The sequence below is a fragment of the Cheilinus undulatus genome, linkage group 9 (assembly GCF_018320785.1).
Source record: "Cheilinus undulatus linkage group 9, ASM1832078v1, whole genome shotgun sequence".
In the NCBI taxonomy this organism is placed as follows: domain Eukaryota; kingdom Metazoa; phylum Chordata; class Actinopteri; order Labriformes; family Labridae; genus Cheilinus; species Cheilinus undulatus.
Window position 1 is genome coordinate 13,707,195 of NC_054873.1, and position 19,469 is coordinate 13,726,663.

General features: G+C 38.6%; 1 protein-coding gene across 4 annotated transcripts in view; it reads right to left on the bottom strand.

The window, feature by feature from the left end:
• Positions 1 to 7,951: 7,951 nt before the first annotated feature.
• Positions 7,952 to 19,469, bottom strand: part of nts (neurotensin) — a 118,340-nt gene continuing 106,822 nt past the window's right edge. For all 4 annotated transcript variants that reach the window (XM_041795919.1, XM_041795917.1, XM_041795918.1 and 1 more), the window contains 2 exons: positions 10,905 to 11,114; positions 7,952 to 8,371 (listed from right to left, as the gene is read on the bottom strand). In XM_041795919.1, the coding sequence (XP_041651853.1) occupies positions 8,228 to 8,371; positions 10,905 to 11,114 (354 nt within the window). In that variant the 3' untranslated portion in view covers positions 7,952 to 8,227. The remainder of the gene's footprint in view (positions 8,372 to 10,904; positions 11,115 to 19,469) is intronic.

The following is a 19,469-nucleotide window of genomic DNA, read 5'->3' on the forward strand; positions in this document are numbered from 1 at the left end:
GAATTAATATTTTTCCGAATGAGCCGAATCTGAATGAAGTGTTTAAATGAAGCATTTTTTTCAGATCAGGCATTTATTCTGACTACGAAGTGGTCCATGTAAACATAGCTTCTGTCAGCTGTCATTCAGTGTCTGTAATGTTAAAGACAGTCATATTTTTACAACACAATGTCTGATCTCAGGTCTGTTTAGTGCTAACCTGACACCCCAGATTAACTGTATCATATATATTCATTGCAGATATTCCACATTCATCTGGGAAAGCTCTCACAGAGTGCATCTGGACTTTTTAAAAGAAATCTCTGAAGGTGATTGGACGAGTGCTCTGTCTATCACGTTCATTACAGGCCAATCAGAGCGACAAGACAAACTGCTCAGATCCAGTTGGACGGGCAAACACAGCTGAGTCTACTAACAGAGAAGCATGATGTGGATAAAACTTATGCCGAGGCCGATCATTAGAAGAGCGAAAATGTATTCTCTGTCACAGTGTGGCTTTTTTCTCTCATTTAAATAATGAAATGTAGTCCAGTTCTGATAAAACTGCTGCTATACTAAAGCTACATCACAGCTAACAGCTACACTAAGCAGAGTCTATTAGTATCGGTAATGTGACAAACATAGCATTTAAGGCATTTTCCCACTGGGCTGACTCACTTTTTTGTAATGATTGCTTCTTTCTTTTACTTGAGTAATATGTCCACAATGTTCACCTCTGAACAAAAGACAATCAGTGACAACAGAGAGAAAACTCATATTTTTTTGTTGTTTTCTGCTCAGCTTTGTGATAGTTTGGGGGTATAATTTGGTTTTACTATCAAAGGGGTCAAAAGACTGTGCAGTTATGTCATATTTGACAAGAAGAGAAAGACTGGTTTGCACATTTTATTTATTTGACTCAAAGCACATTTTCACTGCATCCATTCGCACACTCATAATAGAGATGCTCTGTAAAGTGACCGTCAGTGCTAACTAATGTCATTCACACACTTTCATACACCTTCACATGCCAACATGCTAGTTAGGGATTGAACCCCCCCATCCTTACTACAGACAGATGGCAGGCTCTACCACAGCCACTCCAGGGGAACTTCCCTAATGTTGAAGTCTTATCATTAGAATACTGTTTCATCAAATGGGAGATTTTCTCTTTAAACAGCACACATTTTATACCTTAAACCTCCAACATTTACCACCGTTGGGATCCGTCATCTCACCTGTGATATAATCCTTTTATTAAGGAGACTGAGGTTTCCATCTGTGTCTGAAAAAAGCCACATTTACTGAGTAAAAAGTAAGTCCCATGATAGAGAAGGAAATGGAACAATTTCTGTGTGCTCTGGCAAAGTTTCACAGTGTTAAAGTGACATTTAGACTGTTCACCTTACAAAGAGTTATTTAAGTTTTAAAGATAAATGACTCAAGACTGGAGCACAAAAGATCTGAAAGCAAAAATGCCTTCGTTACTTTTGAAGCCAACTCTACCAGGGTATGACCAATGTCTCAAAGTTTAAGTAGAAGTTTTTTTACTCTTTACTTTAAGCAACATAACAGGATTTATTCAGACAACTTAAGTGTTTTAGGTCTCTCACATTAAAGCTCTAAAAGATGCTGAATGACAGCATGGTTAACTTTTCAAAGCAGATAGATTGACCAGATTTCATGTCCGTCATCAGGAAGATCCATCTTGGGAATGAAAAGACGAATCAGCATCAATGATGAGAGCTAAGCAGAAGCTAAAGGTGTGGTTTACTTGTACTGTGAGATGGTAAACATTGGCTACAGGTAATTAGCAGGACATTAGCTTAGATGTAGCTACAGGTAAAGAGATTAGCTTAGATGTAGAAACAGGTTAAGAGATTAGCTAAGATGCAGCGACAGGTAAAGGGATAAACTTGGATGTAGCAGCAGGTAAAGAGATTATCTTAGATGTAGCAACAGGTAAAGAGATTATCTTAGATGTAGCAACAGGTAAAGAGATTAGCTAAGATGTAGCAGCAGGTATAGAGATAAACTTAGATGTAGCAGCAGGTTAAGAGATTAGCTTAGATGTAGCAACAGGTCAAGAGATTAGCTTAGATGTAGGGACAGGTAAAGAGATTAGCTTAGATGAAGCAGCAGGTAAAGGGATAAACTAAGATGTAGCGACAGATAAAGAGATAAACTTAGATGTAGCAACAGGTAAAGAGATTAGCTTAGATGTAGCAACAGGTAAAGAGATTAGCTTAGATGTAGCAACAGGTTAAGAGATTAGCTTAGATGAAGCAGCAGGTAAAGAGATTAGCTTAGATGTAGCAACAGGTTAAGAGATTAGCTTAGATGTAGCAGCAGGTAAAGGGATAAACTAAGATGTAGCGACAGATAAAGAGATAAACTTAGATGTAGCAACAGGTTAAGATCAGCTTAGATGTAGCGACAGGTAAAGAGATCAGCTTAGATGTAGCAACAGGTAAAGAGATCAGCTTAGATGTAGCAACAGGTAAAGAGATTACCTTAGATGTAGCAACAGGTTAAGAGATCAGCTTAGATGTAGTGACAGGTTAAGAGATTAGCTTAGATGTAGCAACAGGTGGAGAGATCAGCTTAGATGTAGCAACAGGTAAAGAGATTAGCTTAGATGTAGCAACAGGTTAAGAGATCAGCTTAGATGTAGCGACAGGTAAAGAGATAAACTTAGATGTAGCAACAGGTAAAGAGATTAGCTTAGATGTAGCAACAGGTTAAGAGATCAGCTTAGATGTAGCAACAAGTAAAGAGATTAGCTTAGATGTAGCAACAGGTTAAGAGATCAGCTTAGATGTAGCAACAGGTAAAGAGATCAGCTTAGATGTAGTGACAGGTTAAGAGATTAGCTTAGATGTAGCAACAGGTGAAGAGATCAGCTTAGATGTAGCAACAGGTAAAGAGATTAGCTTAGATGTAGCAACAGGTTAAGAGATTAGCTTAGATGTAGCAACAGGTTAAGAGATTAGCTTAGATGAAGCAGCAGGTAAAGAGATTAGCTTAGATGTAGCAACAGGTTAAGAGATTAGCTTAGATGTAGCAGCAGGTAAAGGGATAAACTAAGATGTAGCGACAGATAAAGAGATAAACTTAGATGTAGCAACAGGTTAAGATCAGCTTAGATGTAGCGACAGGTAAAGAGATCAGCTTAGATGTAGCAACAGGTAAAGAGATCAGCTTAGATGTAGCAACAGGTAAAGAGATTAGCTTAGATGTAGCAACAGGTTAAGAGATTAGCTTAGATGTAGCAGCAGGTTAAGGGATAAACTAAGATGTAGCGACAGATAAGGAGATAAACTTAGATGTAGCAACAGGTTAAGAGATCAGCTTAGATGTAGTGACAGGTTAAGAGATTAGCTTAGATGTAGCAACAGGTGAAGAGATCAGCTTAGATGTAGCAACAGGTAAAGAGATTAGCTTAGATGTAGCAACAGGTGAAGAGATCAGCTTAGATGTAGCAACAAGTAAAGAGATTAGCTTAGATGTAGCAACAGGTTAAGAGATTAGCTTAGATGTAGAGACAGGTTAAGAGATAAACTTAGATGTAGCAACAGGTGAAGAGATCACTTAGATGTAGCAACAGGTTAAAGAGATCAGCTTAGATGTAGTGACAGGTTAAGAGATTAGCTTAGATGTAGCAACAGGTGAAGAGATCAGCTTAGATGTAGCAACAGGTAAAGAGATTAGCTTAGATGTAGCAACAGGTGAAGAGATCAGCTTAGATGTAGCAACAAGTAAAGAGATTAGCTTAGATGTAGCAACAGGTGAAGAGATCAGCTTAGATGTAGTGACAGGTTAAGAGATTAGCTTAGATGTAGCAACAGGTGAAGAGATCAGCTTAGATGTAGCAACAGGTAAAGAGATTAGCTTAGATGTAGCAACAGGTTAAGAGATCAGCTTAGATGTAGCGACAGGTAAAGAGATAAACTTAGATGTAGCAACAGGTAAAGAGATTAGCTTAGATGTAGCAACAGGTTAAGAGATCAGCTTAGATGTAGCAACAAGTAAAGAGATTAGCTTAGATGTAGCAACAGGTAAAGAGGTAAACTAAGATGTAGCTTTAGCTGCAGTTTTATCAAGCCTGGAGAGATTTCTTTATCAAATGAAGAGTAAGCAGAAGAATTGGTGGATAACAAATGTGTATCCAGGCACTAGTTAACTATTAATGAATTAGTAACTACCTCATAGTTAACCATTAATAATCAAGTAACTAACAGATATGGTACTCAAATTTTGAATAGTAGGCAGGTATTAAATACATAACTAATTACAAGCTTACCAGCAATGAATGAGTAACTGACTTCTAGTTAAACATTGATGAATGAGTAGGTAACTACTAGTTCACCCTAGTTAGCAGGTAACAAATGTATAACTTAGAATTAGTTTACATGAAGTAATGAGTAATTAATGTGTGAACCTTCTTTTAAGTGTTACTCCTGAATTACTCAGTAACAAGTTAATACAGAATCTTTCAAGTATATCACAGGGATAAATAGTTTATTTAGTGAGAAAAACATACTTAAAGTATTTTAGCTGAGCTTATGACAAATCAACTTAGCACAGAGACAGCATGTTGCAGCCTGACTACCAGACACAGGGCTTTGTTGGGCTTTACTGGAGACACTTTAGAAAAGTTTGTCCAAAACTCTCAGTCAGTGAACAAAGACTCAATCAAAGGTGAAATAATGAAAAGATCAGCTACAGATCACTCTGACCTTTTCACTGACCAAGCAACCGTAATGGAGATGTTCTCAAACTGTTACCAAATGATGTTTCATTGTTTGAAGGCTTAGTACTCCATTACAACTACTAGATTAATTTTTCATTTATAATATCCTTTATAGTACAATAGGACCCTGCTGGAAGACGCATTACCACACTTATTTATAGTTTACATGTGGTATCACATGCTTATAGCCAGCCCACTTGGGAGGCAAGAAAAGCTTGAAACATGGAAAAAAAAGAGCACAGTTTTAAAAACAAGACAAAGGAAAGGATTTCAAAGATGACTGAAAATTTAGAACATAAAAATCCTTTAAGGGTCTTTATTTCTGGGCAGTGGCAGCATACGTCATGCTCATAAATAGACCACAGACATGACAAAAACAATTAAAAGTATAAAAGGGTGTGCAAAAATGAGTAAATCTTAGTTAGAATTTATCCATATTCAGTCATGTGACTGAAAGTATGAACAAGACAGGAAATTGCTGGAAAGAAAAGATAAAATTCACAATAATCCTGCTTTTATTTTTGTAGATTTGTTCCCAAATTGATTTCCATGATGCAGAAGCTTTTCTTCTGCCTGTTTTGTTCTTTCAATGAGCCATTCCTCAGCCTGAAGGCATACTTATGTCTCTGCAGTCATTCACTCTGTTTCAGAATGACTGCACTAGTTAGACAACACTGCCCTCTGCTGTATGATACAGACACTGCTGAATAACAGGGGAGGGATCTAATGGGAGCTTCCTGTGGGATGTCTTTTACCTTTATTTATGCAAAGTTTGCCCTTTTCCTGCCACACATGAGCAGTTTGACACATTCAAGTTCAACTGGAGCCAACTGCAGCTGCTGGAGCGTTTAATGTAGTTACAAGAGTCAAAGGCACCTTACGGTCACTGTTAAGGTAAAGTTGAAACAACATTGTTGAAGTCCAACTTTTGATTCATTAATCAATAAATTAAAAAATCATGAAATGGTTAAAGATTATAAACTGACGGCCTAAGCAACATGACATAAATCCTTTATTTTTTCTGACTTATGTAATTTTTTCAGGATGCCAAGGCTGGCTTTCCTGTGATGCTTTATTTTCCATCACTTGATTTTCAGATTTGAATCGTTACCAGAAACCCAACTTTATCTAATCACGAGACAATAACATGAACACAATATGTAGACAAAAGTATTCAGACGTCTGCCCATTACATTAACAGGGACTGTACTGACATTGTAATGACATTCATTCTGTACAGCTTCTGATTTGTGCACTGAGGCACAAACAGAAAGAGGCCTCTCCCAAGCTCTTGCCGTAAAGTTGGAAGCATAGCATTGTCCAAAATGTCTTAGTATGCTGACGCAATAAGATTGGCTTTCACTGGACATAAGGGCCTAACCTAAACCTGAAAAACAGCTCCATAGCATTATCCCTCCACCAAACTTCACAGCTGGCACCATGCAGCCAGGCAGGTAACACCCACTGCTCCACAATGGAAGGGGGTCCCTCCATGCCTCAAGCCCTTCTCCAGTACTATACTTATACCCATTCATCCTTTCAAACATCAAAAACCCAAATCCTTACCCTCATCCCTTCATCCCTTCATCCAACCATCTCGAACCCTTAACCTTATGCCTTGTCAGTTGCCCTCATCCTTCTGTCCCTGAATCCTTATGTTTATCCCTACATCCCAAACAACCCTGCCTTCCTTCAAATATCCCAACTCCTCATCCTCATTTCTTCATTCCTTCATCCCTAGATCTCTTTGCCTTGTCTCATTCCTTATACCCCTTCATCCCTCATGAGGGGATACCCTCATCTCATCAGGGACACATCATGTCCATTCACATTAGATTTTTATAACCTTACAGTATTTTTTTCTCAAATCTAATGATATATTTTTGATATGTGTGAATGATAAATGAATACATTCCCCTTAAATACCATATTTGGTACTTTAAAATGAGCCCCCAGTTCAGACCAATCAGAGGTGGATGTAATGGTGATGTCTTCAGGCAGGTAAAGGTGCTGATCTAAAGGAGGCAGGTAAGCATGAAGGCCTGATAACAATGACAATAAAAAATAAGATTTTAACTAAAACAGCCTAACTACAACTTGATAAGTGAAAGCTGCAAAAAACAGCAATTATGCTTTTTTTTTTTTTTGCATTATTTAACTAAGATTTTCTTAAAAATTTTTGACTAATGAAAAAAAAAAATCTTATACTCTTGATTGCATACATTTCAAAATGCAAACTGTGTTTGTTTGGTTTTTTTTTGTTTTTGGAGAAGGACCCCTTGACCCCGCTTTCACTTAGCCCCTCTAGACTTCTGGGTTGCATGATGCCCCTGCCTTATCTTGTGATCCATAACAATAAAGTATTGTAAACTTTTTAAAATTGTTTTGTCTTTGTTAATGAATTTGAATTTTTAAGTATGCAGTAGTACTACTTCAACAGTGCCTATAAAAAGTATTCACCCCCTCAGATGTTTTACCCTATTACTGATTATTAAATCAATAACAGGGTGAAACATCACACAACAACAAGAGGGAGAATACTTTTAAAAGGTACTGTTTAAGATCAAAGTTTGATCACTTCTGCGATGGGTGAGAGAGGTTTAAATCAGTGATTCTCAACTGGTGGGTTAGGACCCAAATGTGGGTCGCAGAGCAGTTTTCAGGGGGTCGCGGATAGGTGTCTGATAAAAAACAATGATGCCAAAGTCCTTCAGTCCTTAGTTGATGTGAATCTACACCTTGCATTTGAACCTGTTTTACTGTTAAACAGGGTAAATTTAAATGTTTGGTCAATATTTCAACTAATTTTTCTCCTTTTCTTGCAATGAATAAAGCTTCTTTTCCCATGATACTGAAGTAATTTCTCAAGATCTCTGCAAAATTGTAAAAAAAAGTTCACATAATGATGGGAAAGAGGGTTTAAAACTTGTCAGTTCTGTCCTTTCTATTTTTCACATCATGTATTTTGGTCCAAACTGCAAATATTCAATAAGCTAAACATGAAAATTCTGGACACTTGGGTCGTGATTTGTTGTAGGAGAGACTGGTGGGTCCTGAGGGCGGACCAGTTGAGAACCACTGGTTTAGATCACCACTGTCTCATCAGTGAGATCAGTTAAATGGGTTACAAAAGCCTTTACATGAAAGATCACAGTCAGTCAAGCAGGTTTCGTCTCATGAATCCTTTAATCATATCTTGAAACAAAAAAGACTCAGGGTGCAGTGATAGGTAAATAAATATAGTTTCTCAGATACACATTTTGCTTGATGCTCAGGGAGTTTATTTTCAGGACTTTTAGCTGAGAGGAGCAGAATACAGGCAGGCCTCAATGCTGGACACACAGTCGAAGGGTCTGACTGGAGAAAAAAACATCAGGAAAAGAAAATCAAAAACATAGCAGCTATAGGAGGGTGAAGGAAAAGGACACATCACATCTTCACAGCAGGAGCACGGCCTGGTACTGTGTGAAGTCACCACGGCCCGTGGGAATGTCGTCAGTAAATCGTGCTCCGTTTGAGGATGTATGGCCTCCGGGACTTGGTGTTGTGCCCTGCTTGTCTCTTCAGGATGTAAGGTGATTTTCGTTTCAGCGGAGTGTCGCTGTTCTCGTCCAAATATTCTGCTGAGTCGTGGAGTAGCTGTTAAACAGAGAGGGAGCGGAGGGTGAGTGTGTCAGGAGATGACAGGAAAACACATGTTTAGCTGCTGAGTGGCGAGGTAATGGGAGGCTGTAGCTGTGATTACACAAGAGCTCCTGCTCTGCGCCTCCATGCATGAAAAACAAGAGCTAATCTGAGCTGCTGTGTTAAGATTAAAGAGAAGCTGAGAGAAAGGGCGGTGATGGGACACTGATGGAGGAGACAAGGGGGGGGTTAATGAGGCGTGTTTACTGTAAGACATGACGGACAGCCTTGTGAGTGTTTAGTGTCTGTTAGAGCAGTGATTCTCAACCTTTTCAGCCCACGACCCCCAAAATAAAGGTGCCAGAGACTGGGGACCTCCGCTGTACCTGACAGTGGTTGAAAACAGCCATCCCCATTCAAGATAAGTCATGTGCAGACAAGGCTGTCCATAAGGGGGGATAAAGGGGAGAGCTTTCTGGAACCCAGCCACACTGGAGGCCATAGAGTCAGCAAAATCATGGTCCACTGTTAAGTAAAGCTGTGATATCCATATTCTATATTTAACCTGAATAATACCATGATGAAATTGGATTCTAGAAGTAGCAGAAATGAGTAAGAAGTGGCAAAAATTTGATAAAAGTGGGAAAAAATAAGCCCAAAAAAATGGCAATAAGGGGTTAAAATAGTAAAAACAGGCACAAAAGGTGGTTGAAGAGTGACAGAAATAGGTTTAAAGTGGCAGAAATGGGTGGAAAATTTGGTGAAATGAGATTTAAAAGTGGGAAAAAGTGGTTTAAATGGGCAAAAACTGTTGGAGGCAGAAAAAGAGGCAGAAATTGGCAGAAATTAGTTAAACTGGCAAATTGCAGTTAAAGGAGTTAGTGCCAATAAAGGCACTGCCAACAGAGGCAGCAATAGGATGGAAAGTGGCGAGAACAGGCAGAATAAAGCAGTGGAAATGGTTTAAAATGGACAAAAACGGATTTAGAGTGGCTAAAATATATTAAAATTAGCAAAAGAAAAATGGGGGAAAGCGATTAAAATGGGTTAAAATTTGACAAAACTGGTGTAAAGTGGGTCTAAATTGTGCAAACCTGATGAAAAGTGCCACATAAAAAGAACAAAATTTGGCGCGAAAAAATCATTTGAAAATTATTCTGTTTTTTTAAGGCATCTGTCGACCCCCTCTTATTGCCTTATTGTCCAGGCCCCTGTGTTGAGGACTGCTGTGTTACAGAAGTGTTAGGATGACACATTACAAAGTAAAATGTGGGAACACTTGGACTTCTTATTAGTTGTAATGAGTAATAGAAGGTGCTGATTCTGCTATACAAGTAATAAACATGTCATAATTTGTCTTTCATAAAGTTACTGGAAAAACTCGATATTTTCTGTTCCTTTCTGTAGATTTAATTTTCTGTAACACAAACGTATCCTAAACTGTCACTTTTCTCAGTATGGAATATGGTAGAATACATAACTTTTCAATGGCAGTAATCTTGTAAGCATGTCAGTTAAAAGGAAGCTGCAAAAAAAAAAAAAAAAAAAAAAAAAAACTGTTTTATTTCCCTTTTAAATGGTGCTACATTTGTAAGGAACATGCTTTTGTGGGATGAGCAGCAGAGCTGAGTATGTGGGTTGTGCCCATGAAAAATTTGCCAAATCTTCTCTGCCAATGTGAAACAGGTAATTCTTCTTGTGCTACTTGCTCTTATTTTGAGCTTCTGGTACCTCCAGGTGCTGATAATCAGGTGCCTTTGTCAGCATCCGTGAGCATGGACCCTGCAACAGTAGTCAATCAGGTCTGCTCCAACAATACCAAGTTTGACTGATCTGGATAGAGTCCGTGCCAAAGGGCAACTTCAGGCTGGTGTTCTGAAAAACCAGGTTAGGGTTAGTGGGTTAGGGCGAAAGCTAAAGCTAATGTAGCATTATTTGGATTCAGCCCTAGTACCATCGCCAAACTGAAGGCCAAGTTCAATATAACAGGGGATGTCAGAGACATGCCACAAAGTAGGCGCCCCAAGAACACTACTTCCCCGAGAAGGCCGTTCCTTCACCCTGTCACTTAGGAACCGTAGGCTGTCTTCTACAGATTCACAGTCAGGGTTTGCCTGATGATATGGCTGTCAGCTCTCTGTCCAGACTATCCGGACCAGATTGCACACAGAGAAACTCTGGTCTCAAAGGGCTGCCAGTAGGCAAATGAAAAAAATGTTAGGAATACTTCATATTTAAGGCCCCAGGCAATTGCCTTGTGCCTGCATAGTATTTTTTCTTGTTTTGATTGGAATTTGTTTACTGTGTATAAATGAACATACGTGGAAAAAAAAAGATGTTCCTTTAATGTAACTAATAAATGCCAGCCAGCCAGTAGTGGTATTAGTGATAGCTGAATTTGCTACAGGCAGAAACTGAAAATCTTTACTGGCAGCTAAATAGAATCACCACAACAGCAGCAAATACACACCAGCTCACACCTCTAACAAGCCAAGAAAGACAACAACTGCCACCACTCTCTGTCTGTTTCCGTGTCTTTGTGTCTCACCCTCTCCTCGCGGCTCTGCAGCGCTCTGCAGATGTGTTGCAGGTTGTACAGCTCTTCCAGCAGCTGGAGGCCCCCCTCCTTCAGCTCGGCCTCCTCCTCCTCCTCCCCCTCCTCGTCGCTCCATGCCTCCTGCTGCAGACTGCTCACCAACCGGCACAGGTTGGGCAGCGACATGCGCCAGTAGGGGGCACTCTGCTTATTCTGTTTCATCTGCAAACGGGGATAAGAGGATGGAGGGTTAAGGTTTGAAAATCAAATTCAGCATAAAAAAGATCCTTATTGTGAAGGGATGAGTTAATAAAGCTTATTGAACACTGTGTACTAGAGAAGGTGACCAAAGACAATAAAGACATGTTTGTTAAATAACCTAGTATTAAAACCATGAGGACTATTCCCTCTTAGAAATTATCCTTATTTTATCGGTCTGAACAACAGAGAGTTTTCCATGGCATAAAAGAGCTGCTTTGATAATTAGATACAGCCAAAAATAGGATGGACACAATCACGAGGATTGTTATCTTAAAAAAGTCTAATCCAGCAGTACTGATGTAATGGGTTTGCATGGGCGCTTATCACCATGCCTTTTGGGACTGTGATGGGACTAAAGTGACTAGCAAACAAGCACTTTTTTTTTTGGGTTCATAAGGCTTTAAAACATTTGAACATTTTCCCATTATTTGTACGGATCAGATAGGTTCACTTTTATATGATGGAAATCATTTTTAACATTTATTTCATAGTATCTTTTCCACTAAATATCATGCTTTGGTAGAGGTTTTATTATTTTTTTGTACTTATATTTTAGAAAGGGAATATACAATTGACTCCAAATCTGTTTTCAAGGTTTAATATGACAATAGTCTTTCTTAGCTTATTCTGATTTTTCCACATGATGAACTGCTTTGATAATTATGTCAATGTATGTATGGATTTAATTGTGTTAATATTTAAAATTCACAAAGTAGTTTTTTTAATCTCATCAGTTGCATGTTACTTTGTCCTTTCAGGTTCACTGTGGTTAACCCTCTGAGACTTACGTTAATGTAAATGATAAGAAAAGAAAGGTTATTAAAAGTTAAATAACTTTCGAACCATAAATCATAGCCTCTTGTGTTTTTTTCCTCTGGAAGCCTGTCATTGTGCCATTCTAATGACACTATCCATGCCTTCATAGCCCATACAGAAGCTTTTCTAGCAAGCCTGAAACTTGGGTGTCTCTCTGGGGTCTCTAAAGATTAAATCCAGACCAGTAAATCAAACACTGAATGTCTTTTTATCAATTTTTAATCAATTTACGATCATTGCTTCTGCTAGTGGATAATGCTAAATGCCATTTTGTATCCCACAGTGTTTTGTGACAAACTGTGACAACCAATTGCTGGCTATTCCATCGTCCAAGCTTTGTCAGACTGCACAAATCTTACAGTGTTGATCTCGGTGGATATGGCCTGAAAAGAGCCTGTGATGTGGCCCTTTGTGTCACAGCAGACAGGAACTGCTTTAAATAATGGCACAAATGGAACCAATACAAAGAAGCACAAGGACTTTATTTCATTATAAGTGAATATTTTGAGGTCTTTTTGTCACAGATTTGTGTTGGGTTTTTTTGTTTGTTTTTTTAGGTCCCCAAAACATGGAGGAACAAGTTTGTGCCAGAAAAAATCTTGCTTACTGTATTGCACATTAAAAAAAAGGTTTTAATTCCACTTATCTTTTTTCTTTTGTCTTCACAGCCCCTTAACTTTTTTAAAATTCAAGTGATATTCATGCAGCAAACATATTCTTAAAGCTCAGCTTGTCCTAAAAAGAAGGATGTTTAGTGCTTGACTGTGCATCTAAGGGCTGATGTTAAACTAACTTTTTAAGACAATAAGTCCAGGCGAGACACAATGGCTAAAAAATAGCTTAGGGTCTGAAGGGTTAAGCAGCTGGATACCACTTACTGTAGCATTTTCTTGCTCTCACAGTGGTGAAAATAAGGAGCCTGCTGCTCCTTTGAATGTCTAATTTCTCTTAAAAAAAATCACAGACAGCTGAGTGGACAAGTCAAATGTAATCTGCACCTTTGTCATATCAAATATTTTCTTTTTATAGTTTCCTTCAACTACTTTCATCGACTTTTCCATCCAAAGCAATCTTCCCTCACGGTTAAGCTAATATTGCTTATTTCATTCCAAAATGAATACGTTTTTATCTGATCAGGAACTAAAGTACCCTTAGCATAGACAAGTATTAATTACAAGGTAAAAGCAAAACAAAGAACGGTTTGTTGAGAAAAGCTCTTAGCTTTTTGTTCACCCCCGGGGCCTGTGTTCATTTTTGTGATGGCAGCGCTCACAACCTCTATGTCTGAGCACTTACAGCATTAAGGGTGCAAAAGTTGACTTCAGATTCTCTTGGTAGAATCTTTCACATTTTTTAAATAGCTCCACGCACTCAATTCTCAATTTTTCAAGGATGTACCACCGAAAATGAAAATGATGGCAAGGAATATGGGGCTGGAATTAGCAGCAGCTGTAGACCTGGAAACTTTACCCCTGAAAAGATTTATTAGATCCGTTTCTCTTCCTTCAATTTGATTGGTCAGTGAGAGATAACTGGCAATGATGAGTTGAACTGGTTTCATCTGAGAGCGCTAAAAGTTCAGCCATAAAAAAACAGCTAACACCAAGGTCATTTTTAGCACTCAGTACACTAATGCCGCGTTCCAGCTGTACTGGGAAGTCGGAATTTCTGAGTTCCTAGTCGGAAATTTTATCTGGAACGTCCCCTGAAGTCCCCCCCTCACCAACCCTGACTTGACCACGTCATAATCCAAGATGGCAGCATCGTGCATCAACAGTAGTGAAAGCTCTCGTAATGTATTATTTATTAGCACTCCTGTTTTGTTTTTGTGAAATCAAATAGGCGGTATATGTAGTACTGTCCAACGTCTATCTGTGGACATGGTACTATGGTGTTTGTATGTGTAAAATACAGTGTTATGCTTTGTTTTCGACTGGTATAGCTAACAACAGCTAACAATGGCTAAACATTACAACAATAGCAACAACAGCAGGTTTTCCGACTTGTTTACTGGAACGCTGTCAACTTGGGTGTGACGTCATTCCCAGCTCCGACTTCTGAGGTAACTGGAATGTACCAGGGCTGAGTGCTGAAAACTGTAAGTCCAGTTAGAGTTAGAGTTACAACAGTGAGGAAGGTAACAGTGAGGATTAGAAGTCAAAAACCTGATCTGCAAAACTTGGATTACAAAATGTTTAATAAAGCTGACTAAACAGTCTCCTTACGGGAGAAAACTTCATGACAAGACTAACGCAGCTTACACAGCTAAGGCTAAAACTAACATAGATAGTTTTGCAGATCTCATGTAAAATAGCTACACAGCTAAGATAGCTCAAGCTAACAAAGTTACATTAGCTTATGCTATATTGAATAAAGCTAAGTTAGCTCTGTTAGAGCATCACAGTGAGCTAGTCTTTGCCCTTGATGTTCGTCTATGTTTCGTTTTGTGGCTTGGGAAAATGGAAAACAAATAGCTCAAAGTCCTGTTTTCATTTTTCATTGAATAGTAGTTGTTCCAGGTACCTGCATCACACCACTTCCCCAGAATTGCATGACAATTCATTATAACCTTTCCTGCTAAGTCAATGGAGGTGCTGCGATTTGTTTGCACCGCCATCATGACCCGTGTAGGGTGCTACATCACTGTAGGCAAAAGAATACATGATTTAAACACAGATTAGACCTCTGACCTTTTTTCTTCTATGTTTGCAATTTAGTTATTTCATGAATGTAACTGCCAGACTTTGTATAAATAAAGTTGAATTTAAAAAATGTATAAAACAATAGATACGTTGCACTGCAAATTATGCTGTCTCTGTCCAGAGCTGCCGTCTCAGACCAGAGGTCTGCAAGAGGGGCTATCTGAGAGCTGCTGCCTGGGGCTAGACCCCTCTCGGGGGTACAGGCTCTAACTGGGTCCCTTCAGGAAAGAACTCACCCAATCTGGATCTCCTGAAAAGTGACATTCTGTCACAGTAACTGAGGATTATTTAAATTAATTGAGTCATTTTGTACATGCAGTCCTGCATATTTACTATTGTATATCAGTGTTAAACAATGTGTTAGACCAAATAAGCACTACAAAGCTGTCTCCTATCTCTTGGTCATGGTTTCAGACCACACTGGTGTAGAAGTGCAGCAGTTATGTAAATCATCAATCTAAGAGTCATCATCATTCACTTAGCAGCGTGGTAGAAATTGCTTCACATTAATACAGACTTAATTTTTTCCTTTGAGATGCAAATAATCGATTCAATTGATTTTGTATGATTAAAACTGTGAATCACAACTAGCTATTGAAATTCAGCCCTTAATTATGATCAGAAAATAAATTATTTGATAGGCTGACATATTAAAAAATACTGAAATCATGTCTTTTTGAAAATCAGATTTTACAAAAAAAAAAAGTTAAAAAATAATTTCCTCCTCTTTCAATACTATTCTTGCGAAATTTTCTTTTGCACCCAGGATGCTTCATCTTCAACATGCTGAAGATGGCTGCACATGAAAACAGTGTAAAGATAAATGGACACTGGTTCTTAAGCGATCTCATCCCCTGGAGTGATATTTCAGTCACCTCTAACCTCATCTTGCTGCAGCTTGTCGGTTTATAATCTGGTTTGAGTGTTTTTCAAAACGGCTCTTCACCCCGGAGCCCCACACATGGAGACCTTTAGGTGTCACTGTGGATGATGGAGAGATTCAGGGGGCGAGGAGAAACTGTTTCCAGGAAGTTATTGTAAATTGCCACGAACCCTCAAGCCCTGAAAGACTCACTTTGCTGGAGTTTATTATGAGCAGCAGAGGGAAGTCTCCTGTGATGATGTAAGGACAGGTTGAGTACATGATTCTTTATTCGCCGATAGGAGAGAGACGTGTGATAAAAGACATCAAGAGAACAACACACCAGGGACTGATCATGAACGCACACTGACATTTAGAAGCAATTCATTCAGTATGGGATTTTTTTTCATTTTGTTTTAAATTAATCTTAACTGATTAAACAAGAGGAAGGGACAGGTTGTGCGGTAAGGTCTCATCTAGATTTCCCTTAATTTCTGTAAATCAATGACGTTGAAGGTTGGAAAGTAGAGTTAATTCTCAGGGCCAATATTCTTAAAATCCCTGGTGGCCTGATTGTTATTAATCCTTTGAAAGTGGCCCTTTAGGAGGTCTGTTTTATTGATTTTTCTTTAGTGAAATGATCAGAAATAGAAATTACATTAGCTTGCAGTGCACCCTTTCACTGATTTTATAAATTAATCATGGTTGATATAATTTGGCTTTTTGACAAAAAAAAAAAAACCCTCTTTAATGTCAAAGTGAAACAGACTCCTACAAAGTAATGTCAATTAAATACAAAAATATATGTAAGTTAAGATAAGTGACTGCATAAATATTCAACCCCTTTGTTTAAAGTTACTAACCTAATTCTGCAAAGGTCCCACCAACTGGTGCTGGTAGTCTCAGAATTAGTGAAATGGTGATCACCTGAGTCCATAGACTGTTTAATAAGTATTCCTGGCTACAATTATGCTATGAAGACAAAAGAACACTCCAAGCTGATGAGGCCAAAATGGTGCTCTTTGGCCATCATACAAGATGTTATGTTTGGCAACCACTGCACATCATCACAGACACATAATCCCCACTGTGAAGCACGGTGGTGGCAGCATCATGCTGTGGGGATGCTTCTCAGCTTGTAAGGGTAGAGGGTAAAATGAATGCAGCCGAATGTTGGAAAATTCTGGAGGACAGTCTTATTCAGTCTGCAAGAGAACTACATCTTGGAGAAAATTTCTTTTCAAAAGCATACAGCGAAAGCTACACAGAAATGGTTTAAAGACAAAAATGTGAATGTTCTGGAGTGGCCAAGTCTAAGCCAAGACCTCAGTCCAATAGAGAATTTGTGGCTGGACTTAAAAAGGGCTGTTCATGCCTGATTCCTGTGCAACCTGACAGAGCTTGAGCATTTTGCAAAGAAGAATGGAGTGAAATTGTATCCAGATGATCAAGCCTGATTGAGACCTATCCACACAGACTCAGTGCTGAGATTGCAGCCAAAGGTTTATCTATTAAATACTGTCTTGAAGGGGGTGAATATTTATGAAGTCACTTATTCTACATCACATATTTTTATGTTTATTTGTACCATTTCACAGTGAAATTTCAGGTATCATGAAGAATCAAAGCCAATACAAAGCATGTAAAAGGTTGAAGAAAGTTAAGAAACCCGAATTAAATCAGTTTTAGTTATACAATATAAGCCGTCAACACAATTCTATCAGCCTGTTAAAATGTGTTTATACTTATTTTACATTTCTGCCTTCACAATTGCTTTACATCTACATTTTTCTTGTGTTTTGATACAATAGATCTGATGAAAAAGAGTCCATGTCTTTTTCTTCTTTTTTGTAAATTAAATCTCTGGAAAATACTTTCCTCAATCAGTGTGCATTCTTAACTTAAGATCATAAAGCTTAGGTTTTCAAATGAATCATGATATTTTAAAAAAGAGGTGTAGATGCTCTTTTCTCCTGTTACATAACTCCAGCTGCATATTCATACTATTTAAAGCCATACCTTATGTCCTGGTCTGTGTCTTCAACATTTTTAGAGTAAAATATTAGATTATTACTGACAAATCAAATAAAGAATGAATGCAAAAGGTCACTTTAGATCACATTTCAGGCAGCTAATGTTGAGGACAGCAAAGATAAAGACAACATCTTCAAGAATAAGCCTGTCACAGGACTAATGGAGTCATGTCCAGTAAAGAATAAGAACTAGAGCTCCTGTATGTGATTGGAACAAGAGAAGAATCTAGTAAAGATATAAAAAACAGAACTCTTCAACAATCTTCCAGTCCTAGGCTCCTCGAGCAGTCTATCAGTCATCTGGTGTGTGATTATTACAATCATCACCCCCTGAACAACCTCACAGCATCAACGAAAATGGATCACACGGCTGATTCGTCACATCAAATAGTCTCTGTACAGAGAGGTAAAAGATGCGTCATTACAAAGCTGTGAGGTCCATCTGAATCCTATCAGTCTCCATCATTCATACCCCATTCGCCTTTATCCCTCAGCTTTCATTTGCCCATTCGCACTTCAAAATTGACAAATTCACAAGCTTGGTCAGGGCACAAATTTCTAAGATATGATGATGAAGGCACTCCGACAGGTAACCTGAGAGGTTGTAACTGCCCAAATTTGGACCGATACTGGGTTTAATTTAAATCTAAGTGGCTAAAGTGGGCACATCATGACATGACGTAAAAGTGTCAGTTGGCGTCTGGAGTTGTGAAGGTTAAAGTAGCAAAAAGAAATAAGAAAATGAATGACTAATGCTGAAAATCTAAGGCTAGAGACATTACTTGCTGTAAACTGTACACACATGGATGCATCATGGCTGCTAGCATCCTCAGTTCATGCTTCACAGGTGAAAGACGCAGTATGCAAATGACTTATAGAGGGAGTGTGGAGGCAGGGGTTGTGACAATCAGCACAGCCGCATAGGCAACAGCTTACAGTTTTGACGACAAACTGATAATCTGAGTCCACAAATATCCACATCTGTTTGATTTGCTATTGTCACTGCAGAGAAACGAACAGGTCTAGCAACCCAGCTGGGACAGATAAGTCTTTTTTAAGTTGATGTTTAAACCAATAAAATTTTGAAAGTAAGATTGGTGTTGCAGTTCAAAAAGAGACCATGCAAAGTGGTGACTTTCAGTCAAGTGTGTCCATGGTAATCTATATTATTTTGGTTTTCCATATCTGATGCATATTTATTTTTAACGACAAAAACACTAAACAAAGTCACCAGTTATCATGGTCACTAATTACACTGATACACCAGGAGTGTTATGTATCGAAAATGTTGTAGAAACAAAGTTCAGACAGTGCGTTCTAACCACCAATCATCAGTTTGAGCTGACCTGATGCTACTATTAACATTAAATCTGCTAATTAAACTAATTATACTAATACTGCATAATTATACTAATTACTGATGTCAGTTTTATGTTGGCTCTAACCTTAGAATTAACTTACAGCAACCTCCTCAGGTGTCACCATGTTTGTAGTTTACATCCTACACATCAGTTGCACACAGCCTGTGTGCTCTTGTGTGCCTTCTAGTGGTTTCCTCTTGTAACACATGTTGCATACAGGCATGTAAATGAGCAAGAGTCAAATGTACAAGTGTATCTCCATCCCGAGGGTTAGAAAGCAAAGTGGCATGATATGCAGCTAAAGGTGCATTTATGCTCTAGGTTCGTATGAAAACAGGGACGAGAGAGTGGTAGAGAGACATGTGGGAAAGAAGCCAATAGTCGGACTTGATCCTGGGCCACCTATGTGCTTGGGGCACAACCTCACCACTAGACCATCTGGACCCTAATCCATACCTCAAGTGAGCAAACATCTAACATGTTTGTAGTTTCTAATAAATCAGACTACATGCAGTAGTATTTTATTAGAAAGTTCGATTACG